This window comes from Eptesicus fuscus, chromosome 5, assembly GCF_027574615.1.
Source record: "Eptesicus fuscus isolate TK198812 chromosome 5, DD_ASM_mEF_20220401, whole genome shotgun sequence".
In the NCBI taxonomy this organism is placed as follows: Eukaryota; Metazoa; Chordata; class Mammalia; order Chiroptera; family Vespertilionidae; genus Eptesicus; species Eptesicus fuscus.
In genome coordinates this window covers 11465699-11493540 of record NC_072477.1, presented here as the reverse complement: position 1 = coordinate 11493540, position 27842 = coordinate 11465699, and the positions used below count along the sequence as shown (strand labels likewise).

Here is a 27842-nt window from a genome sequence, read left to right as displayed (position 1 = left end):
TTTTAAATTGTTTCTGAACTTTTATTTCCTAATTCCTTTAAAAATATTTGTTTTTAAAAAACCACTAACAATTACGTAATTACCAAGTTACATAATTCACCTAAGGTAGTCAGGATTCTTTCATCTGGAAACATCGTGTCTTAGCAGTAAAGAACACAAACCAGCTTAATTCACGCAGGTTATTAGAAGAAGGGACATTACTTGAGACTTGGATGATGGTTTTTAATCTTTATTGCTCAGATTATTACAATTGTTCCTCTTTTTTCTCCCATAGCTCCCCTCCACCTAGTTCCCACCCCACCCTCTGCCCTTACCCCCCCACTGTCCTCATCCATAGATGTACGATTTTTGTCCAGTCTCTTCCCGCACTCCCCACACCCTTTTCTCCCTGAGAATTGTCAGTCCACTCCCTTTCTATGCCCCTGATTCTATTATATTCACCAGTTTATTCTGTTCATCAGATTTTTTTATTCACTTGATTTTTAGATTCACTTGTTGATAAATATGTATTTGTTGTTCATAATTATTATCTTTACCTTTTTCTTCTTCCTCTTCTTAAAGAATACCTTTCAGCATTTCATATAATAATGGTTTGGTGGTGATGAACTCCTTTAGCTTTTTTTTATCTGTGAAGCTCTTTATCTGCCCTTCAATTCTGAATGATAGCTTTGCTGGGTAATCTTGGTTGTAGGTTCTTGCTATTCATCACTCTGAATGTTTCTTGCCATTCCCGTCTGGCCTGCATAGTTTCTGTTGAGAAATCAGCTGACAGTCATATGGGTGCTCCCTTGTAGGTACTAACTGTTTTTCTCTTGCTGCTTTTAAGATTCTCTCTTTGTCTTTTGCTCTTGGCATTTTAATTATGATGTGTCTTGGTGTGGTCCTCTTTGGATTCCTTTTGTTTGGGGTTCTGTGCGCTTCCTGAACTTATAAGTCTATTTCTTTCACCAGGTGGGGGAAGTTTTCAGTCATTATTTCTTCAAATAGGTTTTTAGTATCTTGCTCTCTCTCTTCTTCTGGCACCCCCATAATTCTGATGTTGGTAAGCTTGAAGTTGTCCCAGAGGCTCCTTACACTATCTTCATATTTTTGGATTCTTTTTTCTTTTCCAGTTGAGTGTTTTTTGCTTCTTTGTATTTCAAATCTTTGACTTGATTCTTGCGTTCCTCTAGTCTGCTGTTAGATCTCTGTATAATATTTTTTATTTCTGTCAGTGTATGCTTAATTTCTAGTTGGTCCTTTTTCATATCCTCGAGGGTCTATCAGCCTTTTCTAGAAAATTCTTAAAAAACCTTATAACCTTGGTTTTGAACTCTATATCCAGTCGTGTGCTTTCCTCCATTTCTTTCATTTGTGATGTTTGTCTCCACATTTTGGCTGCTTCCCTGAGGATAGAGTGGCTTTGTGTGCTAGGTGTCCTATAGGGCCCAGTGGCTCAGCCTCCCCAGTTACCCGAGTTGGACACTCTTGGTGCACCCCTTTGTGGGCTGTGTGCACAGTCTTGTTGTAGTTAAGCCTTGATTGTTGTTGGTATCACTGGGAGGAATTGACCTCCAGGCCAATTGGCTGTGATGATCAGCTGTGTCTACGCTGGGAGAACTTGTGTGCTGAAGACACCCTTATGAGACAAAACTTGCAAAAGCCTCTGTGCTCAGCTTGGATGGGGCGGAGTCTCAGGGCGGAGCAGACAGCATTGGTTTCCTGTCAGCCCTGCCCTAATAGGCCCCTGTGTCTCAGTGTCCCATGGTAATCGCTGCAAGCACCTCTGAGAGAGCATCTCTCGAGTTCTGCCTGCTGCCAGACAGTCCAGTTTCTCTCCGACTGAGTCTGGGTCCCCAGAGTGTTGCCCGGAACTGGAGTTCAGCGCAGTCAGGAGCTTATGTCTCCCTCCCGCTTGAGAGCCAGCTGCGCACTCAGTTGCCAGCCCTCTCCACGTGCACGTCTCAGTACCTCTGCCTCCTGCAGCTCCTGTGAGTCTCAGTGTGCTTTTCTCTTTCCTTCTAGTTGTAGAATTTCCACTCAGCCAGCCTTCCTGTGGTTCTGGATGATGTCCGTTTTGTCTTTTAGTTGTAGTTTTGAAATTGTTGTGCGAGGCAGCAGTTTAGGTGTTTCCCTTGCCACCATCTTGGTTTCTCCTTGGATGATGTTATTTTAAAAGACAAAAGTGCTATCTGCCTAGTGATCATGGGAAACTCTATTCAGTATTGTGAAAACTTGCTGAGCTCAGTACCTTAGGGAAGCCATTACTGTTTTACGTTTTGAAGTTCTGAGGAAGTTGCATTTGTAAAGGTGTTTCAGTGGTGGAGAAAGGGGGAGATTCTGACCTGTATTATTATCTGTCTAGATCACATAGAAGTGCTCAGTAAATGGTAGCCACTTAAAATAAGCTTAAGCACTGAAAAATAAAAGTTCAAGAGAATCTGAAATTCGCATTCTGGGGCATAGCAGATATGTAGTAAGTATTACGTGAATGAACTATATATTCTATTGATATTAAGAAAAGTAAGAGATGGTTGGATTATTACTTCAGTTTTCCAGGCTGACAACTTTTGAAGGGCAGGGGAAAGATCACTTTGGCAGGAGGAACTTATGGGCATCTAACATTCGTTGAGTACTTGCTATTACAAGGCATCTATCTAAAAAAGAGGGAGTATGCTAATTGACTGTCATGCCCTCACAAAGATGGCAGCACCCACAGCCAATGAGGAAATATGCTAATTGACTGTCACATCCTCAAAGATGGTGGTGCCCATTCCCCTCAGCTCCTCTGGGGTGGCAGGCGCGTGGCACGGCCTGGCCTGCTCTAAGGCAGGTCTGGCCGCTCCGTGTGCCTGCCTCTGGAGTCCCCCAGTCCTCTCAGCGCCCCCAGCCGCTGAGGGCTGGCCTGAGGTGCAGGCAAGCCTCGGATGGAGGCTGCCCAGCTGCCCAGGGCCACCGAGGCTCAGGTAACCAGGGCCTGCTGAGGCTTGCGCTGCTGGCAGTGAGTGGCAGCAGTAGAGGTGTGATGGGGGCATCGCCTTCCCCTGATTGCCGAGTTGCCTTCCGCCCCTGAAGGCTCCCGGACTGTGAGAATTTTCATGCACTGGGCCTCTAGTAAGCCTATAAACAGCAATATTTCAGCATACAATTTATGATGTGATAAAATGCTATGGGCACTAAGAACCTTTTTTCAAATGCAAACTGGGTCATTTAAAAGTATACTAGAAATACTGTATTTGTTGACAAACCTGATATCATGGATTGCACATCGTCTGTCTCTCTTCTTTCCCCATATTTTTAGAGAGCTCACCAGTAAAATAATAAATTCTCCGTTTTTCATTCCAATAGCCACCATGTCCCCTTCAGGGCTGTAACACACAGTACGAGCAGCATGTCCCAAATTCACTTTGTTTAACATCTTCTGCATAAGAACCAAGAGGCAAAGAGTACTATATTAAGTAGAGTACTTACAGAAAAAACCAATATCTTCCCAAAACTCAACACAATTCTGAGAAATTAAAACATCTTTTAAAAAATGTTTGCACCTACTTTATCAGCAATGTCCCAGAGTCTCACTGTCCCATCTTCGGCAGCAGAGAGGAAAAAATCCCTGGAAGGATGTGTCGCTAGTCCCCATATGGGTCCGTCCACATGACCATTAACTAAAATATTACATGCTGCATTTTTCTCTCCAACTTCAATTATTTCAGCATTCCTTGTCCCAACTAATATCTTGCCCTGAAATACAAGTAGGACCAATAATATTCAATGTAACACTACAGTTCTTTTTTAATAAGAATGCCCTGTTGACCTATGTGCTACTATGATTTATAATAAATACAGATTTGGTCTTCGTCCCATTTCTGGCACTAAGCTCCTAAAACCCTTGCAATGTATTAAGTGGTGAGAGCCTTAAAGGTGTCTTTTGGTATGTTAATGAGGTGCCATTTGGATTCCACTTAAGGTTGGAGACTGGTTGCCAGAGACCCAACCATGTGATGAGGGTTGTAACTTTCAGTTCCATCTCACCATCCACCTGGGGAGGGTGGAAGGGCTGAAAGTTAAATCAGTTACCAATGGCTAAGGGGTTAATCAGTCCTGACTGATGAAGCCTCCATGGAAATCCAAGGAGGGAGGGAGCTGGTGATCAGGTGGAGGTGAGGGGAGGGTGGCCGCTGGGGAGCTGCAGCTCCCCCGCCTGTGCCATATACCTTGCCCTGTGTAGTTCTTCATCTGGCTGAGCAGGAGTTACGTCCTTTTACAGTAAACCCGTGACCTAGTAAGATATCTTGTAGATCTGTGAGCTGCTCTAGCAAATTAACCAAACCTAGGGGTGGGAACCCCCAATCTATAGCCAGTTGGTCGGAAGCACAGGTAACCACCTGGACTTAAGACTGTCGTCTAAAGGGGGTGGGACAGTTTCCTAGGAGACCCCTCACCTGTAGGATCTGATGCTATCTCTGGGTAGGCAGTGTCAGAATGGAGTTGAATTTTCAGACACCCTGTTGGTGTTGGGAGAATTGTTTGGGGGTTATGTGGGCTTCCCCCACCCTATCCTGTTAGAATTGGGTCCAGAACCAAAACAACCTACTTTCAGAGAACGTGCTTTGCACTAACCTCGCCTATGTGGTTTTCTATGACTAGAGGCCCATTTGCAAGAGCACTGGGCTGGGTGGCATGTCGGAGTCCGTGCTAAAAATGTAACCTTTTCTCTAAAATAATACACCTGGCTTCTCCAATCATCAGGTTTGGCTCTGATGACACTTTAGTCTGAAAATCTCCAAAGAGGTGTAAGTGCATTGAGATACAGGAAGAAAGTTTGGATTTTAATGAGAAATAAGTATGAATAAAAGCTTAACTAATATTTAATATACAGACTGACAGTAATACATGAAGATGATTTATAAATACACTTTTTACAAGTACATGCATGGTCAAAACTTTGTACAGAAATGTGTGTTTTTAAGAAAATGAAACAGCAGCACTAGTCAAAATTAGTAACTGAAAAGGAAATTCAGTTCCATCTACCACAGTTGAATGAGCAGGTTCAAGAAAGCATGGAGGACTGAATACAGCCTGAGGTGGGCGCTTCCACCTGAGCCCTACACGGTGCAGGCTGCGCGTGTGCCAGCGGCAGCGCTGGTGCTGCTAAGAAAGCAGGGACCCCACAGAACAAAGCTGACAAGCAAACCCGGCTAAGGGTTACTCATCGCCTTGCAGAGGGTGAGAGTCACAGGGATAATGTTCTCTACTCCCCGCTGCCCCACAATGGCTCAGGGAACAGCTTACTCTGCCTCTGCACACGGAGCGGACGCAATCTGTGATTTGTCCCGTCTCCAGCCGGAAGGCACGGCATCGCCTCAGTTCCTGATCCCACAGTTTGACGGCCCCTCCTTCTTTTGACCTAATAGCCACCCAAGAAACGAAAAAAGCATTTATTATTGGCTATTACAAATAATGTTTACTAAAACAAGTATTAAATTATAAGCAGGATACTAATAAGGCCCTGATATTTATAGTTTACTTAGATATTCTTCTAAACTTTCTATGGCAATTTTAAGATATACTGTATCTCAAACATTCAGTTTAAGCAAATCTTATTTTATGAAAATTCATTTTTCTGACATGAGCATAATTTTATCTAGTGCCCTCCCCAAACACATATCCTTCATAATACTTTTTGATTAAGAAAATGTAGAAAGTGATTTAATGTTAAGAGGACAAAGGAAATGTGTGGCTAGAGCAGTGGTCGGCAAACACATTAGTCAACAGAGCGGCAAACCACAGCTCGAGAGCTGCATGTGGCTCGCGAGCCGTGGTTTGCCGACCACTGGGCTAGAGGAAAGGATTCCAGCTGCCATGTTATGGGATATAGTTTAAGGGCCAAAAGAGAAGCACATTTTTTCCTACATTATTATTCAAATATCCTACTGAAAATAAAACCTGAAAAAATACATCTTTTATCTAATAAGCTTTTTATATATATGTACACACACACACACACACACACACACACTTAATATATTCAGGCAATTGTATTCTCACTTGTTTGGATTGAGAGGCATCAGTGAAACGTTCTGTGTTAGCTTTGGCATTTGAACAGTTCATCCTATTACCTTAGTTATAAAACCATTCCTAAGATCAAAACAATATCTACTGAAACCGTTTACAGGCTAATGAGTAGGGGGGTGTGCAAGACTAGACAATTAATAGAAACACAGTACCAGAGTAACATAAGATGAAATCTAGCCCATTTACCGTTTTTCTGTTGGAAGGGCTGAAACGTGTACTGCTTTATTTTCTGCTGGATGAACTCGTCTTGGGGAGAAACATGTTCTTGTACCATAACACAGTCTTCCTTTATGAGAAAGGCAAAGCAGCTGCATTTGTGTGTAACTGGTGTGTGTGGGCTCTTTCAATCCTATACTGAAAATGTACTTAGTTCTTGGTCACATTGTATGTTGCACTTTAACATGCATATGAATATGTTGGTAGGAAATCAATGACAAGTATCTGGTTTCCACTGGATACCTCTCTCCAGACTTAAATTCTGAAGTCTTGTATTTAACAGTTTTACCTAACAAGTTTGCCTCAATCAAGAGCAAACGAGGCGGAGTTTGTTTCTAGCATCCTCTCACCCTTTCTAATGCAGCAATGTGCGTTCTACCCTCGGCATCCAGTCTCAACAAAAGCAAGCAGTCAAGATGCATCCCGGGTTCAATGACAAAGATTCCCCCATGAGTCGCCTGTTTCTCAGCTTATACAAGCATATAGACGTCAATAAAATCGTCTTTGCTCTGGTCAGTGTTCTCAGTGGTTAGAGCGCAGGCCCTCATACCGAAGTTAGATTCCCAGTCAAGGGCATATACCTGGGTTGCAGGTTCGACCAGGGTGCATACAGGAGGCAACCAATTGATGTCTCCCTCACATTGATGTTTCTCTCTCTCCCCTTCCATCACTCCTCCTCTCTTTCTTCCCTTCCACCCTCTTTAAAAATAAATGGGAAAAATATCTTTGGGTGAGGATTAACAAAAAAAGAAAATAATCTTTTATTGATTTTAGAGATGGGGGAGGGAGCCAGGGAGAGGGAGAAAAGGAGGGAGAGGGACATTGATTTGTTGTTCCACTGATTTATGCATTCATTAGTTGATTTGTGTATGTGCCCTGACCAGAGATAGAACCTGCAACCTTGATGTATTGGAACAATGCTCTAACCAACTGAAATACCTGCCCAGGGTCAAGAAAAAAATCTTAACTTGCAGAATTACACCCTATCCATACCTCAGAAAAATTATCACCCAAAGTTGTTGGAGATTAATTTATCTACAATGCAAAAAAAGCCATTTAAAACCAGAATTAAAGCCATGGCAGGTATGGCTCAGTTGGTTGAGCATCGTCCCATGCATGGATAGGTTGCTGGTTTGATTCTCAGGGCACGTGCCGGGGTTGCAGCCTCAATCCCCGGTGGGGGACATGCGCAGGAAGCAGCCAATCGATGTCTCTCTCATCGATGTTTCTATCTCTCTCTATCCCTCTCCCTTCCTCTGTCTCTAAAATCAATAAATAAACTTTTTTTTTTAGAAGGCAGTAAAATGAGAAGCATATGATGAGGAAGGTAAGAGAGGATAACCTTAGAACTAACTAGAATAACTAACCAAACCTCAGGTAGGTCACAATGCATAGTCAGGAAGGCGGTGAAGAAAAAAAGGACTCACGGCCTTTCCTTGCCCCCAGTCACAATAAGGCCATCTCGCAGGGTGGTGTACATGGCAAACACAGGCCCGTTGTGGGCTCTGGCCACGACTCTACACAGTATGTGATCTTTCCACACGCAGACATCTCCACTGATGGTACCTGTAAACGTCAAGTTATTCTGAAAAGGAGTGGGGAAGATACACTCATCAAAAGTTCAAGTGGAGTTCAAACAGATGCAATTCTTATGTACACGTGAGCCTGCCTCACCGTGGCTACCGCGAGCAGGGCTGGTGGGAGGACATGGGCTCTGCAGCCAGGGAACCTGACCTGCAGCTGCGCGTTGTCAGCGCTTTCTGTTCCAGTGCTGTTGCTTACTAGCTGGAATGACCTTGGACCAGACTTTTAACCTCTATGAGTATCAGCTTTTTCATGTGTATAATGAGGGAAACCATCTCTAAGGTCTCTTCCAATTACAAATACTACAATTCGAGTTCATATCGTCCCTTCGGAATGCTCCCTTGTAGCTGCCCAAGAAATAATTTAAAGGTCACTAGTAACTGAGAGTGAAAAAAAGAGTAAAAATAGGAAGTGAAAATAACTCTTTTATTACGTTTGTTATCTTGTCATAGAAAGGAAAACTACCATCTACAGCAAATTTGTAGTTTTTATAACTCACGATGTTAAAAATGAAATTAACACTTGCCATTTCTTAAAATCAAGGTAGCCAAAGTTAATGCATTTCTGCAATCAATCCAAAATAAGATAAATTTGATAAGATACCAAAAGCTTATATGTGCTTTAGGTCACTTTGAGAACTGCAATCCCGATATAGTTGATTATGTGGAAACTGGAAAATTGAAATCCTGCATCACGTGCTATTTTCATCCCATTTTAGCTTTACTTTTAGAACAACTTGTATACGATCATTCACCCAAAACAATATGGAAAGAATCAATAGAAAAATAAGACTGAATGATAATAGAAACAAATGGAGATTTTTCTTTCATCTTCCTGAGAATACTAGTTTGTATGTTTAATTTCCCTGTCACTGTGAATTCCTCAGCTTATATACTTATAGCTTGTATTTGAATAACAATGCCATCTGTCATCTAGGAGCAGCATTAATTCATGCCTTATGTGCAATCAGAATGTAAGTGCTCTAAGTGTGAAAACCAGTATCTTATTTCTCTGGCTGTTTTCATAGCCTAGCAGAGCTTCACAGGCTTAAACTGAAGAAAACTCACCTTGTTATGTAACAAAACATTCTCACTGATTGCACTGTTGCTTCAAACGTAAAAGTATGGCTAATATTTTGGTCTTCAAGTTTATTTTGTATTGGGAATAGGCAATTAACTACCTAAGGAATTTTGTATGTGAAGAAGGTTAATCTACATGGGCAAATTAAACGCCAGGAGCATTTGAATGTGTGGGTTTTCCTTCTGGAAAGGAATTACTGGTCTTATATTAAGACTTCCCAAAAGATTTAACTGGTTTGACATGGCACTGTCAACATTTTTAATGGTCTTTTTCTCAAAAACACGAGTGTGCTTAAAGGTTCTAAAATTGTAATTTTCTTCAAGGATTACATACCCACATAAATACTTTAGTAAGGAAACCCAGTTAGTTTTTAATGCACTAGGAATGGGTATTAAAGAGATGTTAATTGTAAAACACAGTCCCAGATGGGATGGGAGGGGGGCAGTAAGTGGCTCTTTTGAACACTTTCTATTAAGTTTAAGAGCAGTTGTGCTCTGGCCAGTGTATCACAATGGTTAGAGCATTTACCCAAGCACCAAAGGGTAGCAGGTTCACTCCCGCTCCTGGTTGGATTTCAAGTAGGAGGTGAGCAGGAGGCAACCAGCCGATGTGTCTCTCTCACATCAATATTTCTCTCTCCCTGCCTCCCTCCTTTCCACTCTCTGAAAAGCAATGGAAAAAATATCATGTGAGGACTGACAAGCAAAAAAAGACCAGTGTGCTCGTCCCCTGAATGAGAGCCACTGGCCCAGAGCACTTCCAACTAGGTAAGAAGCAGAGAGTTAAGATGATGGAAAGCAGAGGAAATCCTAAACCCAAGTACTACCTTTTAAACACTGGAAAATTACATTTCTTGATATATATCTCTTTCATTCTGACAAATTTTTAGGGCCTAGGAGATTTAGGATGACAATTACAAGATTAAGAAGGCTTTTGAGAATGGCAATGGCCCAGGGATTCAAAAGTTTCATTATAGTTCTTCCTCATTAACTTTCTCACGCTCTGATTTCTGGGAGTATCAGATTCTTAAAGATGAAATATATGCATGACCGGGACATAGGTAATTGGATTCCAGTGCCATATAAACAGCATTAATGTGATTTATCTAAGGCAAGAAAATTCAAAGTAGTCCAGTTTAGGTAATTCAAAGTACACTACCACACGCATTTTAAGAGACATACTGCACCAAATGCAACAGCAAGCATGGTCTGCATCCGGGCATCTGCGAGTGAGCTCAGCAGCCCTTTTTTGCTAAGAAGAGCCCTTCCTGCCAGCGTCCAGAACTTCACGTGTTTTACTCCCACAGAGACAAACTGGGAATCCGAGTCCGGTCGGAATTCTGCCACAAAGATACGTTGGTTGTGACCAGCTTTGCTGGCAATTTTGGCACCTGATAAGAAAAGATACGACAAAATCATGTAGGTTAATGTAAGAACTAAGCTAATTTTTATAGAATCAAACAGTTACTCAAAGTATGTAGTTCAAAAAGCAAATGATTATTTAAAAAAGTGAGAGGGCGTGTCCCTCCCACTGCTACCTAGCAACCACATGAAATACAAATACCTATTTTTGCAAGTGATGTGTGTACAAGGAGCTTCATTATCATTTAAGGAGCATTTTATTTAGTTTTGGCTTATAAAATTCATTACAACTGGATTGTTCTTCCTTCCCATGAGCATCCCCCCACTGCCTTGCAACTTCAGCTGTAGAACTGCTGTCATCATTTAAGGGGCATTTTAGGTTTTAGAAACCATATCTTATTTTTTTCTATGTAGCTCCATGAATTTAACTTTTTCTAGTAGCTATGTATCTGAGGAGTTTTGTCTGGATGTTAAATAAAATGATCCTATTGACCTTCCATTATCACTTACAATATAGTTCACTTCCATTCTTGATTAAGAACCTCCTAGCCAAACAAAAATCAGCAAAATGCTTATATACATAATTTCTTACTGAAAGAAAAGAGCAGCAAACCATTTATAATATTAACTTTATTAGTTTATGTTTTGTGAGCTTACAATTTCGCTGGGCTTTTTAAGAGGGATGTACCTACAATAACACAAGCTGTGTGCTGTGTATTGTCCAGGCTATCGTGTATAATGGTTTCAATCATCAAGTTAAGGCAAACACTAAATAGAGAATTCATGTTACCATAGTATTCTTATTTTTAAAAACCACAAAGGAAAAGAATCCTACCTTCCTGCCATCTCCAAATGGTAACAGTATGTTCTGGGTCTAGTCCCACAGACAGCAAGAGTTTGCCAGTAGCACTGAAGCTGACTGAACACACGCCCTTCGAATGGTAGCATCTTAGTATAGCTAACGTCTGCTTGTTCACTGCATCCCAGATGTGAACTGAAGGAGCTGTAGCTAAATACAGATAAAATCCAAAAGCTGTAACACACCTCTTACAAATGTTTCCATTTCTAAAGCGGAAGCATACTCATCTCTGAAACCTGGAAAAATAAGTACCAAGGAGAGACTACATACTTAATTTAAAAATGCATAACTAAGACTAAATTAGAAAAAAGGAAGATAAAGGAAATGGGGGAAATACAGAATACTTCTTCAGTCTACTAGTATAGTCCAAATTGCACTTTTGACAAAGTAGCATTTGGATAAGCAAATTAGGTAATCACAACTTTAAACAACTCCTCAAAAATAATACATGAACATTAAATCTTTACATAATTACGTGGAGAAATATATAAACATTACACAATTAAAGACCAGGGTATATTCAATACTTAGATTATCTCAAGGAGAGATTGAAAAGCAAACACAAATTGAGAAAAGCAACATATAGAAAACTACTGGAAAATATGTCAAAAGAAATTTTTAACTGGATATTGGGTAAAATGCTAACTCCATATCACTTTATAAGACAGTTTTTTTTTTTTTTAAAAAAAAACCAACAGGATTTTATGGAAGAAATCTTTTTTTTTAAGTTACTTTTGTTGTTATTCATCTTGCAGAGCCCATTTCTGCTGCTTAGAAAAAATTTCCCAGCTCTCTCTTTTCTAAGTTAAAAAAATCACAGCTTTGTATTATTGTCCTTTTTTCATGAACTGTACCCTTAAAAAATGGGTAAGTTAATTCAGCAGCTGATTCAGTCTCAGAACTCTTAGTAAAATAATCAAAATACTAACGTGCATTTGCTTTAAATTATAAATCTACTACAAATACTGTGTTGCAAAAATAGAGAAATAATAAGACAAGCTGCTTTAAAACCATTTGGTGCAGAAAAACTTTGGTCTCTAAAGAAAATATTCTGATCAATTTAGACTCTATGGTATACCATCTACAATTTATGTTATACAGTGATAAATTAAATCTGATAGTTCCTCAAACAAAGTAATTACAATATATTAAACCAGGGATTTAAATGTTATTAACATTAAAAGTAGGGACTACTCAAAGATTTATGCAACTTTCTCTTAAAGTTATCCTTTATTTAGTTTTTAAACTTTTTCAATTACAGTAACAAGTTTTATGTAAAAAATCATAACTACATGAAAATAGATACAAAGGTTTACCCTATAATAAAATAAGGTATCTATGTGTGAAAAACTGTCAATAATTTAAGTATTGGACTAAAATGTTCCTCATTCAATAAAATTCAAAGGATATGGGGACTGTAAACTTAATAAGCCATGTTAGGTGGTTCAAATTTAAACTGTAAATACATACTGGTGGATCACTCTGATTTTTTGCTAGTGATAAATATTACATGGGTCATAATGTAAAAACATTTTAATATGTTTACAAAAAGCACCTCTGGGCAACTCATATACTATATTTGCTTAAATGTGATGAGATAGATAATGGATTTTCAAGAAACATCACTTATTTTTGTCTCCAAATTTAATATGCCAAAAATTACACAGTTCAATTTATCTAAAATTTAAATAGCAAATAATCTTAGATAAATTGGATTACTGAGCTTTTTAAACATTTATAAAAAATTACATGAGATGGTAAGAAACTTATAGCAGAATTTATATTTTAAAACATATATAATAAGTATGACTATGTTATGGGACTGCTCCACATTTAGATTGTTCTAAAGTTATTGATGTAACAGTAGTTAAAATTTAAATTACTGGAAATTCTCAAGGCCTAACTTACAAAGGAAGTATTAAATTGTGTTTATTAAGTATATTTTATTTTCTCCTATATAGCTGTCCCTCAGTTTCCCTGGGGGATTGGTACCAAAATCCAGGGGTGTTCAAGTCCCTTATGTAAAATGGTATATAGTATTTGCATATAACCTGTATTTGCCTATACTAGTTGTGGTCGGCAAACTGCGGCTCGCGACCACTACTAGTATAGGCAAATACAGGTTATATGCAAATACTATATACCATGCCGACCACTGGCCTATAGGCTATGGCAGTGTTCACTTCATTTGCACGGATCCAGCACAGTGCTCAGCATGTGGCAAATTCAAATTTTGTTTTTTGGAATTTGGGGGAGCTTCTCCTTCTGGGTGTTTTTAATCTGCCATTGGTGGCCCATGGATATGGAGGGCCAACTGTAATTTCAGAATGGCCATTCACTCTGCTGCCATAACACAGATGCTACTCCTGCTCTCTACTTCCTGTATGCCACCAGCTATGAGTGCCTATCATGGACCAGGCATGTTACCAGGAATATCTCATGCTTTCTAACCCCTACTTCTAGACAGGTATGCTTTCCCACGAACTCAGGCTCAGAGAGGTGAAGTGCTCTGCCTGAGTCACACAGCTCAGGGCAGGCAGAGCCAGCAGGTGTGCTGTCGTCAGCCCCAGGCTCTGGTCTGATCTGTCCATCACATCAAGCTGCCTCTGGAAAAGCAATCCCACCGACTTTTCATGACCATCCTTGACTCTTAGTCTCCAGTATAGAGATGCCATTAGGGTCTCCTTAAATTACAGTCAAGTCACAGAACCGTGCTTTCTGCCAGAGGAGGGGAGGGCAGGGAAAGAGTTACAAATCAAACTGCTAATTCTTACTATATCATGTAAACTGAAAGCTGAGTTGGAAAGCCTAGTTATTATATAGGGTGTCCCAAAAAAAATGTAGACACACACTTTGAATAATTATAAAGGCAGTGTTTATTAAAATACATTTCATTTTCAAAATTGAGCTATCAGTTATTAAAGTGTGTATACATTTTTTGGGGGGACACTGTGTATATCTAAAAACAATGAACACATTTTTTATTTAATAGCTTTTTAGATTCACAAGCACATGGTCAAAATTAATAAAAAGTTTTTCTTAAATATTTAAATGATCTGTTGATCTAGCATGTGCAATAATTGTGATAGTATATAAAAATAAAATTTTAAAAATTTTATTTTCAGGCAATAAAATTTACTGATTCATATTTAAGATTAAGTGTTAAACCCTCTACTTTTAACAGCTACATGAGATTGGCAAGTTAATACCTATTTATTAAAAATTCTTGTGATGACTAAATAGGTTACATGTATAGTGCTTACAACAGTGCTGGGCACACTAAAAAGGTCAAAATATAGTATTACTTTTTAAAAAATAATTATTGTTACTATTATTACAGATTGGGCTCAATATCATGACATTAAAAGGATGTATTCTTCATTTTTAAAACATCCAAAATAGGTTTAAGTATCTCATTACTCTATAAAAATATGGACTATCATTACTAAACAATATAACTAAAACAAAAAAGTGATTAATTTTCCTTACGTGACATGTCTGCTGAATCACCTAAAATGGAAAAGGAGAAGAAAAATAATTATCCATTAATAACATAAATACTAAAAGTAAAATTTGAAAAACTCAATTATAAAATAGTGATTTTTATATAATTTAAATAATCAAGTGTCATACAAAATTAATTTTATGTGAAACTGAGTAAACTGTAAGTGAAGCCAATAATTTTAATACTTTATTCTCTTTGTATTTCATAAGTTAAATAAAATTTTAACAACTTTGAAAATAATAGTATGATTTAAATTGATATGATCCTCATTTTGTTTTACAAAATGAACTGTTAATAGGCCCTTTAAGGTTAGAATGCATCTCTACTTGAAGGCGAGAATTAGATCTAAACCTGAGAGAAACGATGGCAAAAGTTACCATATAACTCAAGGCCATAAATTAACCATGCTCTTTTTTTTTTTTTTAACTAAAAATTTTCTGTATGAGTAAAAGGTTACCGATACAGAAAACAAGAAAGCCAGGGCTCGTTATGTTTGTGGTAGAAATACCTATTACCCAACATTTTAGAAGCAGCAGTTTTTAGCAATGAAGGAGTAAAAACTTAGGAATCCTTTCAAGGCAGATGATGGCTTGGGGAGAGCCTTATATCCCTGTGAAATAATGATTTCAAGGATGAATTATAATGAAGGCCCAGGGTGTGCTGACATGGAATGTGAGAGAAAAGAGAAAATCGTAGCTGACTGCTGAGCAGCTGCATAGGAAACACACTGTTAGTTGTGAACTGCTCTGACGAGAACCAAATGGGGAGAGGACTGGCACCGCGCCCCAGGAAGGATGGCTGAGAAACCCGGGACCTCTGTTTGGAAGTCGGGCTTGGCCCTGAATATCTGCAGGACCTGGGACAAGAGCACAAATAAAGACCTAGACATCACAGGCCTAAATATTTTCAATTTATCAATCAAGATACAATTATTAAGTGAAATGTTTTATCTGCCTATCTTGACAAGTACCCCCCTATAATGACTTGGAAGGCCTGGTTCAATAGGCCTGGTTCAATTTTAGAACTCCTTAGAATTTGGGCAGCATGAGACAGCCTTAGCCTATCCCTTTCTCTTCCCATCCCAGCTTTACCCCCCACCACAGGAGTATGGAAGCTCATGTGTAGTCATCCAGCCTGCACGTCAAAGCCCCTTCACCACCTCCCAATGCCCGCTGCCCCTTGGGCATCCTCACGAGGGCTCTTCTTGGTTGTGCAATCTACAACTGGGAGCTTGCACTTGGAGAAGAGGCTGAGACAGGCCCACAAGCAGGTTTAGGACCATTTGATAGAGAATTCTGGGTTTTCAGATATCATAGTCCATGGAAAGCAATCCCACTGCTCTCATTTTACTCTGACTTATGGAATGTAGTTGAAGGAAGTGAGCCCGCTTAGAGGCTAGATTGGACTAGATTAGACTCGGAGATTATGACAGTTCTCTCCAAATAGTGGATGATACTATCATGGGAAATTGGCTGTTCTAGTCCTAGTTGGTTTGGCTCAGTGGATAGAGCGTTGGCCTGCAGACTGAAGGGTCCCAGGTTCGATTCCAGTCAAGGGCACGTGCTCGGGTTGCAGGCTCGATCCCCAGTAGGGGGCATGCAGGAGGCAGCAAATCAATGATTCTCTCTCATCATTGATGTTTCTATCTCTCTCTCCCTTCCTCTTTGAAATCAATAAAAATATTAAAAAAAAATTAGCTGTTCTAGGTGCCTCAAGAAGGAGGACCAATGAGCTGCAATTAAAGAGACAGATCTGTGTTGTGTATAAAGAAGCACTTTATAACAGAGCTTCCCAAGGAGAGGTTATACTATTTTGTTAAGCATTAAGTAATGATGGGGTTCAAGCATATGTAGGAAGACCCTTCATCAGAGATGTTACAGAGGACATTCAAACTTATCTAATGATAGACTAGATAAAATGATATTATTTGTCCCTGGGATTCCAAGATTCCAGTCAAGAAAAAAAGAAAAGCTTGAATGTAATAGGGTAAAATATGACAAAAGCAAAGTATTTTGATTCTTCTATGATCTATATGATTTCCAACAGAGAGAACCATAAACATTATAGGCAGTGTTCTGTGCTTTGCGGGTGCTAAAAAAAGCTTGGCAGGCAAAGTAACTACTGATTCAGTTCTCTTTAGGTTTAGAAGAAAAGAAGTCCCTCACTCTTTGGTCTCTCTGGAATCTATCTTGCACTTAACTAGTCATCAGCACAGAACTTTTGTTACGGGTTTTGTGGGAGGGTACAAGTGGGGGGCAAGCTCAGGCTACTCTGCACTGCCTGGACTTAGAAGGAGAGGGGAGGCAGTAACTAGTCATTCCACATTCCCTAGAGTGTTGCCTTTTAAAGAGTATAAATGTCAAGACATTGTGATGTATATCTGAAGCTAACATAGTGTTATATGTCAATTATTTGTCAATTTTTAAAAAGGATAAGAAGTGGATGAGAGTCAAATTTTGTGGAAGATTAACTTGTGATCACATTTCTTAATCAAAAGAGAAAACTAGAACACTAATATATTAAAGTTGCTTAACAGAGGGAGAGAAGAGGAAAGAAAAAGAGAAGGAGCAACGTTGGAAAATGAAAGAAACATGCCTTCCAGAATTTTATTCACAGAATGTAAATTCCATTTTTTAAATTGTGTACAGTTTTCTTTTGTAAGCTTCTTGTATCCCCAGAACCTAGAACAATACCTTGAACATGATATGTGCTCAATAAACTTGTTGAATAAATAAATCTGCTCAATCAAAACTAACTGAGCAATAAAAAAGTAAGTATATGCCAAGAGGCACTGAACTAGGTTCTTTAGTGACCAAAATGGCAATAACATGGCCTCTCATTCCTCAGGCAGAGTAAAAACAAAATTGTTTCAAAACACTTAACAGAAAAAGGGGTTAGCCTATCTATATTATAAAAACCCAGCGGCCCTAACACCGTAATGACCAAAGACCGGTGTGGGTGGGCGGGGCGCACGTGGGTGGGTGGGGCCGCGCAATTTCACGCACTGGGCTTGTAGTGTATTTATATTCAAAGATGAGAATATTTTGTATATAACAGGTGAAATATTAGTCTACTTTCTTTACAAAAGTAGAAAATTTTACAGAAAGAATATAAGGGTCTTTGTGGCATCACTGTAGAACTAAGCAACCCAGAAAGTAAGTATTTAACTGATCAATTTAGTACCTGTACGAAGATATTAAAGGCATAAGTCATCTTAAGAAGAAAGACACTTGGAACACCTGGAAAGCTGGCTTAGCAACTGCGGCCCACTGAGACCCAACAAACTCAGGGTTCCAATCATTTCTAAAAACTATACCAGGTTGTGAAGATCTGACTGACAGAATCTATTATGCAGAATTCATAGTGATCACTGATTGATTGGTAGATATGTCTTAACTAGACCTGCTATCCTCTCATCATTTTGCTGGTAGGGTTACCGCCTTTGTATAAGTTTATAGTTCCACCGATTTAAAGACAGCAGTATAGGTGATGATTTAGAAACAGCTGGCAAATTAGATCAATTCCAAGGAGAGAGAGAGGCAGCGGGATTTGCTAGCACAGAGCAGTCGTGGCTTCTCTTCTCTCTAGCTAATAACCCTGCTGTAGCAGAGGCTCTGTCCCCTCAGCTAGTTATCCCATGGCTCCCCTTAGTTACCGTGTCTTCCTCAAATTCTTCCTTTCTGCTCTACATGCTATTAAATTAAACCTTTTTGCTGATCTGAAATTTCTGCTAAAGGACTAAATCCAACTATTTCAATCAACATAAAATAGCTTATTCTTAATTTTGAACTGTTTGAATCAACTCAGATAACGGAAGTGAAAGGAAGATACCTGGAAATAAATAATATGGTCAAACTGGGTGTGTGCTTTATGTGCAAATAATTTTTGAAAAATAAACAAGATATTTTAATTTTTTCCTTAGGATACTAAATTAATTTGAGTAAGACAATCACTTAAAATTGTTTCTTTTAAAATATAAAACATACCTACTTGTCCAGTTGCTACTATGTTGACGAATTTGGGGTGCTGATTTACAGTGAGGCACAGAATATCATCATTATGTTCCTGATAAAAACTCTGAATCCCTATAAAAAATAATTTGAAAATTAAATTTTAAAACTTTAAAGTATAACAGCCAACTGCACTTAGCCACAGCAATAAACTGCTTTGTTTAACTTACTTGCTTCTTGAACACATATTTTTGAGCACTTAATATGTGCACATCATCATGAATATGGAAAAATGACCCAGAAACCTTTAAAGGGATAGAGCCCTGAAAGGCATAAACCAATGTGATATAGGCTGAAGACACAAGTGCCACAGAGTCAAAGATCAAACGCTGTGGGGATTCACAGCAGAGAAGTCTTCTGATCCTGGCACGTGGCACTGCTGGACTGACCTGGAGGATTCGGTAAATGTGAGGGTGGGTGGGAAGGGCATTCCAGGTAGAAGAATACTTGAAGCAAAGGTACAAAGGCAGGAAAGTATTGAGTAAGCACACAATGGACTCACTTAGCTGAAGTGTAGGGTCATAAAAAGAAAAGAGAAATATGGCTGAAGGCAAATTGGAACTAGAATCATAGAGGAATTTGAATGCCATTCTATTAAATTTCATATTCTATAATCGGCGGGGAGGTACTTAAGAATTTTACTTATTTATTTTACTTAGAGAGAGGGGGGGGGGAGAGAAATACACCAATGGAAGTTAAATATTGGCTTTCCAAAGCCTCAGTATGAATACCACCCACCTCATCCCCACCCCAGCAATCAAGCTCACCCAGAATGCTACTTTCAATCACTATTAGAGACAACTATCCAAATCAGGCGTCCTCAAACTACGGCCCGCGGGCCACATGCGGGTGTTTTTGCCGTTTTGTTTTTTTACTTCAAAATAAGATATGTGCAGTGTGCATAGGAATTTGTTCATAGTTTTTTTTAAACTATAGTCCAGCCCTCCAATGGTCTGAGGGACAGTGAACTGGCCCCCTGTTTAAAAAGTTTGAGGACCCCTGATCCAAACCATCAATAGAATAAAGTTACAATGGTTTCAACATACAGTAAACCTTCGCTCAGAGACCTTGTGCACTTGGCATATGAAACCCTTTGCTGCTCCTACACTCTATTAAGACTGTAAATTTGGTTACTTGAAATATTAGTAGGAAGTTCTACAGTATGACGTATATTCTGGGCTCAGGCATTTTAATTATTTAAAGTTTTAACAAAGAATTTTAAGATGCTAAATTTAAAAATCTTGAATTTAAGAGAAAGGAGGGATGAGGAATCAGGGTTTCCTACCTGTAGCAACGTTGTGCAGAATTCCAATGGATGCAGTATGATAAATTATATCATCACCATCATTTAAATAGTGAACATTATTCCTACAGTCTCTGCCTCGATAGCCAAAAACAAGCTCCAACATGAGGTCCTATAACAATGATAAAACCATAATATGATTCCTCATGTCTAAATATTCACCATTTTTTTTATTGTGTACAGTATTGGTACCTTCAGACAAAATAAAGGATGCATTTCTGATGTTTTACAAACTGCAAACACAAAATTAAAGTAGACATACTTCTTTATGTAACCTGTTTTGGACAGCTAAAACACACATTCTATTTTTTCCACATAAAGTCGTAAAAACGAAAAGGAAAGTAAGATTCTAAGAATTTCAGTTCTTAAAGATTTTATGGGTTAAACATTGAGATATTTCTGTCCAAAAGAAGAATATTCCGATTTGTGTTAATTAGTCAAAATAATAGTTACTATAACTCAGTAGAAATTAGGTCCCAGGGGTGCACTTTTGAGCATGGGAACAGTACAGCGACACTGGTGCACAGGGCAGTGCACCCCCGACGACTCGTGCTCTCAGTGACCGGGGGCCCCGTGGGGCAGTGAGTACAATCGCCCTCCCACAGTTCTGATGCCTTATTTTTGACCCAACGTAGCACAGTTTGCTTGTTGCTGCTGATACGGGGATTATGAAATGCCTAGGATGTCAATCTAAAGCTCAGCCTTGACATTTAAGCAATCCATTTTTACAACCGAACAAAAATGATTATTCAGTATGCTTATTTTCATTAAAACTAAGATTTGGGTATTTTACAAACAGAAAACAGAATGAAGTAGTGAATGAGTTTTCCTCACCTCTATGGGTCTCTTTTTCTTGCCAACATTGTTGGTCTGGAGTTTCTCTGGCTGTGGCGGGGCCCTGCTCACGGGGGGCCTGAAACAGGGAAATGGGGATGAGGAAAGGCAGTTATGGGCACCTTCATGGAGAGAAATGTCTAACACGCCTTCCAGAGAGAAAGGTCTAGCATGCCTTCATAAAAACAAGCCCCATCTGTGTGCTCACTAGACTGTGCCTCTCTATCTTGGTATCTTCTAAAACACGAAGGTAATCGACCTTTTATTCATTTTACTTTTAATTTCTTTAGTGCATGCTTCATAATGTAAATACTATACAGCAGACTGCTTATAAAAATATATAAATGTTAGTTTTACATATTCAAAGCCTGGATTACTGCTCTAAAGTATCTACCACAGTATTTGATACCCGGTACGTATTCAATAGATTCTTCGTGAACTGAATTTTGAAAATATTTCTATGAATTTTCTATTGCCAACAGAAATCACGTCTGAGTTCGAATTTGTGCTCTTACCTGCCACTCTGTGCCTACCTTCTCTCCCTCTTGCAGTCCCTAGCATGGCCGTGGCATCCCATCAGTCCAGCAGGACACGTTATCGTTACGAAGCATGTAAATCATACCACACTCTATAAAGGTGACGGCTGTTACTACTGCCTCCCACTCCTCCTCTTCTCTTATCCTCACTGTTTACTAAAGTCTAATCAACTTCACCTACACAGCAGCTCTTCTCGGTTTCCACAGCTAGTTCAGGATTATTCGTAGTGTCCCATTAGGTGTATAGAGTTCACATTTGATTCACTTAAATGTAAAGGCTCTTTCCTAAAATTCTTTTTAAAATAAAATTTAAAAACTCCACATCATTTAGTTTTAACTGATATAATCATTATTAAAATTTTTAATAACCTAAATTAATCTAAATTAATCATGTATCAACTCCCCCCTCCAAATTTTAAGCTAATATTAATTTTTAAAAAAATGTTATTGATTTAGAGAGAGGGGAAGGGACAGGGATAGAGAGATAGAAACACTGATCCACTGCCTCCTGCATGCCCCCTATTGGGGATTGGGCCCACAACCAGGCATGTGCCCTGACTGGAAATCAAACCTGTGACCTCTTGGTTCATGGTTTGACACTCAACCACTGAGCCACTCGGCTGGGCTAATATTTAATTTTTAACAACAAAATCAGGAAATGATACAAATTAACTTTCCTCTGAAAAATTCCAATATTTATAAATAAGTCCATAAAAATAAAGACATAACACTTGTATTTTCAAAATCATTTTCAAGTTATTTATCCATAAAAAGTAAATGAAGTGTTATGACTAGAACATCTATAATAATAAAAGCATAATATGCTAATAAGACCCGAAAGCCGTGGCAGGCGGGGGCCAAGGCAGAGGCGGCCAGCAGGGGCCGCTGCAGGCGGCAGGGGCCGAGCCCCTTGCACGAATTTCGTGCATCAGGCCTCTAGTGTAATATAAAAGAGTGTGCATTTTCATGGTCAACAGCTTATGTAGAAGTACATAACCTTGACTGGCTGGTGGCATAAAAATTAAATGCACTTACGAAACTATATAAAGAGCTTTTCAAATTATCACAACAATTTTGGTTTCAAACCTTTTTCATATAATTTAAAAATATATGTAATTAACAAATATAACTGAAATGTATAATGTCTAACTCAAAATATTTGTGCTAGGATCATTTCACAGAAGGACAGCAGCCTTGGTTGGTTCTGCTTCCCAGTCATTTTGTTGAACCTGATTTGATGTTACCATATGAGAGCTGTAATTTTTATCTATATAATCCCATGTACAGTTAAGTGTACTTTAAACTCTGTAAAAATAATTCATATAAGATATATTATTGCTTAAAATTACACAGCTTGTAATATTATACAAGTTAAATGGATAATGTTTCAGAGAAGTAGTTACTTATGTGTGAATCCAATAATTAAGATGCTGTTCATTTCAGAAATACTCATTTCAAAGGAAAAAACAAAAACCGATTAGAAGTAAAGAACACCAAGTAACATAGCTCATTAATGGGAAACATAAAAGAAGATAAAAATACAAAATTAGGCCTTATAAGACATAGCAAAGAAAGAGGATTACCTGGAACCTCTTTTTAGCAGCAGATAAAAAGGGGAAAAGATTACAACACAGATTTAATTTAAAACACTAGTAAAATATTTCCTGTAATAAAATATTTTTTACAAATTTAATGCAGGTAAGCTATACTGTATATTTTAAAGGCCTGTTTTTATTTATTACTGCATATTAGAAAAGACTTAAGTTACTCCATTAATGGCAGGGAAATAAGAAAGGTGAAGGAGAAAAATAAATGAGAATTCAACATGTTCTGTTATAAATGTTAAAACTTGCAAAAAACAGATAATTCCTGCTGTCTGCAAATTAAGGAGTGCCCAATATTTGAATTTCCTTACAATCTTATTTCAAAAATCATTTTTTCATCCTTATCTTCCAGCATTTTCCTAATGGTACCTTTTTAAAAAAAACTTCCAAAGTAGCCTTTACCACAAATGGTTCTGCATCAGAAACGGTTTGGAGACATTTTCATCTCAGTACAAGCAGCTACAGAAGTCCCCCAGAGTCCTTGCACACCATTTTATCAAACATACAAATACATTCACTGCCCTATGTTAATGTTTTAAAATTCATGGAGACATTAAATATGCATGAAATGACCTTTATAGGTTTATAAACTGAAACTTTTTCCACTGATAAAAATGTATGGTTAACTGATTGTTTTTATCAGTCTCTGAAACTTAAGGGAAAATGGAAACTATCTTGAGTATAGGAGTCTATGAAAAGTCATTTTAAAACCAATGATAATAATCAAGACTCGCATAACAACACCCACATATTGTATTTATAAAATGCAACTGTTTTGTAGGATTTGTCCTGTTTCATTTTCTGATTCTTTCTTGACAAATGTAGTTCAATGTTTTATAGGGGAAAAATATACCTTAAGTAACTATAAAGACAAAAACAGAAGAGTCAATTTTTGAGTAAAGTATTTTCTTTAATAAAATACTGACCTTACTATCCCCTGCCTTTAAAAGGAGCAAAAGGAAAAAAAGGAGGAGACATATGAAAACTGATCATGAATAAAATGTACCAGTTTAGTAAGCAGAGAAAAGACAAATATCAAAAATTTCACTGATAATAAATTACTTAAATACATAAGATTTGTTTCACAAATATTTAGATAAAAAGAATAACAAAATTATTCAAGTCATTTAGGTAAAATACCCCACAAAGTATCAAGCAATTATAGTAGTTATCAAATAGTCATCAGAAACATTTTCCTTTTAAGTGAATAAGGTATTTGACAAGCATTTGTTTTAACTGTCTATCAAGTGTCTTATTTCACATTTGACAATAATGTATTTTATTTAAAATATGAAAATAGTTACTTATACAGACTATATTCTCTCCTCACAAATATATTCAAAGTTGGTAAAAAGAAATATCTCTTCATTTTTATTTCCTTTGATTCTTTTATTTCATGAAAATGAAGACTCCTAACTATGAGTCACATTACTGGCTTCTTCTGCCTCAACATTTTCAGAAGAATTTAGTAGAGCTGAATTATGATTTGAGAACAAGGTGTGAAATAATTTCAAAATAATTTTTAAAACATCAGCTGTAAAAAATACAAGCTAACAGCAAAGATTATAATCATGACTGTCAAATACTCTCCATGAGCAGTAAGATATTTTCACCTGTCAGAACTTGGGTCACTTCAGCAATGAGGAAGAAAATTAAAGTGTTTTACCATAAAAGATAGCCTACATATTAAAATTAGGTCACTCTGACATACTAAATTTATCTGATAAATATTTTTCTTTAAAAATAAATATAATAAACGAAATTATGGAAATGTCAAGTTCCTTTTCCCTTATGAAACACTTTTCATGCTTCATGACCTGGATGATATACTTTCCTTTAAGTAATATTAAGCACTATATTGCAAATATTCTAATTAGGAACATCCACATTTGCATATTTAAATGTATTACTTTAATTAATTAATATATAGGTAGTGTTCATTACTTTGTGAATATTTAATTTCATAGTGTTTCAGTATTAACCAAGGTACTCCTCAGGTTACTTTGTATTTCATTCCATGGGAGGCATGTCATTGGTAAAGACCTACTATCTAAATTCTTTCATTTAAACCATAAATTAGAAGTCATTTTACCTCTGAGGAAACTGAGGTTCAGAGGGGACAAACAATTTTACAAGATTCACATTTATCATTTTCACAACTGGTAAATGATAAAATGAGTATTTTAACCCATTGTCTGAATTCAAACCCCATGCCATTTGCCTCCTACCCAGTTGCTTCAACCTTGAATCCTGTGCAAGTATTCAGATTATGGTTTGGCCAACTTTTTTGAAACATATCTCTAACTTCATACTTTGCCTCTTTATACGTGATGACAATGCTGATGATCAGCCATATGGTGACTCCTCACTGTTATTATCTGAGGTATACCATCATCAACAGGGGCACGTGGAACAGCTGTGGAGGCATCACCACCTCAACATTCCACCCACAACTTCCTGGGAACTTTGGGGTGAATGTCTAGTTCTGCCCTCTTCTCCATCACCATCATGCATCCCACCCTTCCGACGTCATCCTTTCCCCGATTCTTAAACCCATAGGTGTAAACGCCAATCCCTCTGCCAGTGCTTTCTTCTGATATTTCTACGAGCTGAGCTCCAATGTTCTTCAGCACTACCCTCACCAACTATACATTCACTTGAATCTTCCACAAATTCTGTTCATTGTGAATGCATTCCCTGTCTTTAACTCCCCCGTCAAATACTCTTACTAACTTCTCATGATGAAGTTTTCCTCATCGCAGCTTCTACAGAAGAGGTCACCGTTTTCACCTCCCACTCCCTCTTTGCTCTTCACTGCTATTTCTGGACAATGTTTCCTTTATCATTTCTTAAAACCTCGTTGCTTCTGCAATCCATGTGATTCACTGATCCATATGCCTCTTTATTGTTTCCTATCTTCCCTAATGATCAGGTTCACAATTTCTCTCTTGATCTGTCACCTAGCTTAGAGACTTTACTAAAAAGTTATCTCCTCATAAAATTATTGTGTACATGTCCTTATTTTTGATTTGCTGATTCTAGACAAAGACCAGTAATTCCCATTAGAGACAAGCTATACTTTAACTTCCCTTTTTGAAAAGTTTCTGAAATAAATCTATCCTTGATTAAAGGCACATGGCTCAAAGGGCCTTTTCAAAATTTAGTATCTCTGCTCATGTGCTTCCTAAAAAGTACATAGTATTAGGTTAGATTTTTATTATCTCCCCAACCCCATCACATACATTTATAAAAGTTAGCAAATAACATTCTTCAATTATATAGACTATATATAGCATCATTCCTTAAACCGATTTCTAAAAAGTGTCACCACCAAAAAGTATATAAGGAAAAACATGGTTTTCTAAGAGGTCCTGGGTACCGTATAATAAAGAGTACCACTGTTATTTAGTTTTTGCAAAAATACATTCAGTTAAAGAATAAATTCAATTATTAGTAGCAGTATCGTTTTCTTCATCTAGTTTTAAACTTGACTGTTACCTCTCATCCATTGAGGGTTCTTTTTGTTGCAAATGAGGCTTGATTCCAAACATTGGACGAATATTTGTTGATAAGGCTCTGATGGTGTAACTGATTTCATTCTCCCTTGTAACATCACTGTCGTAGCCTACCATAAGATATAAGAATTATTCATTAACTGATAACTGAAGAGGCCAAGTATGTGATCCTATTATTTGGATACAACAATGTTCAATGATATGAAATAAGTTTAAAAAAGTATATTATTACAACCAAATTATAAAATAATATACAGCCAGTAAAAGTGATGTAGAAGAATATTGAATGATATGTAACAATGTTTCAAAGTATTACTAAGTGATAATAGCAGGCTACAAAAATGATTTTTGTTAAAAACATCCTATGTATATAAATGCCTTATTACTAGATCCCAAATTATTAACAGAAGTTGCCTCTGAGTGGTTAAATTATGGATGCTGTGCTTATTATTTACTGTAAAAGGTATTTTCTATAATGACCTGGTATTACCAGCATATTAGGAATTATTTTAAAACATGAGGTTAGATACTATAAATTTTTAAGCAGTTCTTATTTAAGTATGATTACCTTACATTTGTAGATAAAGAATATCTAAGTCATCAATACATGACAGTCTGTTCTTCTTGAGTCACACACCAATTTTGGTGTTAAATAGACCAAATAGACTAAAGTCACAATTATTCAAACATCAGTATTACGTGTTTCAGCGTCTGAAGCTTAAACCAGCTGTATTATTTTTTCTATGTTCTAGTTAAAATAAGACTGTAAACCAACACACCCCCATCTTCTTCCGAGCCTGTATCAGATTCTTCACTATCACAAGGCCTTTTTTCTCGAGAGCCCTCCATTTCGTTTGTCCAAACCATTAAGGACATATCCGCGCCTCCTAAGGTCACCAGCGTGCTGTCATCACAAGTCCAGCGCACATTTGTGACCTGTGTACTATGAGCCACATACCTCTTAAACTTCCCACATTTTCCCTAAAGATAAAAAAAAAAAAAGCCAAAAGTCATTCTGAGAAATATCATTACTTGAAATCTTTCAGTTAAAATTTTGAATTTCTTTCTTAATATATGACTAGGAATTAGTCATTATAAATACAACATATACAAATCAGAAAATACTGAAATTCACTAGCATAAAAAATAACAGTTCTCAAGCTGGTGAGGGCAGGGTACACCTAGTAGTTCCACACCTTGCTAGTACCGGGGACATAGCTTTTTTAGAAATCAACTTGGTACTGTGCATTAAAAGCATAAAAACGTTCTGACCTTTCATTTACCAATCCCTCTTCTGGAGATCTATGCTAAAAAACACCGCATGTGCAACAATTATTTACCACAGCATTTACTTCTAGTAGTGAAAAACTTTAAATACCTTAAA

The 27842-nt window shown here is 37.7% G+C and overlaps 1 protein-coding gene across 6 annotated transcripts in view; it reads right to left on the bottom strand.

Moving 5' to 3' along the window:
- The window catches only part of EML5 (EMAP like 5), a 107273-nt gene that overhangs the window by 3253 nt on the left and 76178 nt on the right, over positions 1-27842 (bottom strand). For 2 of the 6 annotated variants that reach the window (XM_008148408.3, XM_054715842.1), the window contains exons 26-39: positions 27238-27439; positions 26442-26568; positions 23870-23884; positions 22923-22931; positions 20804-20882; positions 19952-20081; positions 18643-18741; positions 14641-14661; positions 11128-11301; positions 10113-10321; positions 7695-7852; positions 5269-5383; positions 3529-3717; positions 3228-3400 (exon numbers count right to left, since the gene is read on the bottom strand). In XM_008148408.3, coding sequence (XP_008146630.2) covers positions 3228-3400; positions 3529-3717; positions 5269-5383; positions 7695-7852; positions 10113-10321; positions 11128-11301; positions 14641-14661; positions 18643-18741; positions 19952-20081; positions 20804-20882; positions 22923-22931; positions 23870-23884; positions 26442-26568; positions 27238-27439 — 1700 coding nt within the window. The remainder of the gene's footprint in view (positions 1-3227; positions 3401-3528; positions 3718-5268; positions 5384-7694; positions 7853-10112; positions 10322-11127; positions 11302-14640; positions 14662-18642; positions 18742-19951; positions 20082-20803; positions 20883-22922; positions 22932-23869; positions 23885-26441; positions 26569-27237; positions 27440-27842) is intronic. The other 4 variants (XM_054715844.1, XM_054715841.1, XM_028155857.2 and 1 more) reach the window with 4 other exon arrangements.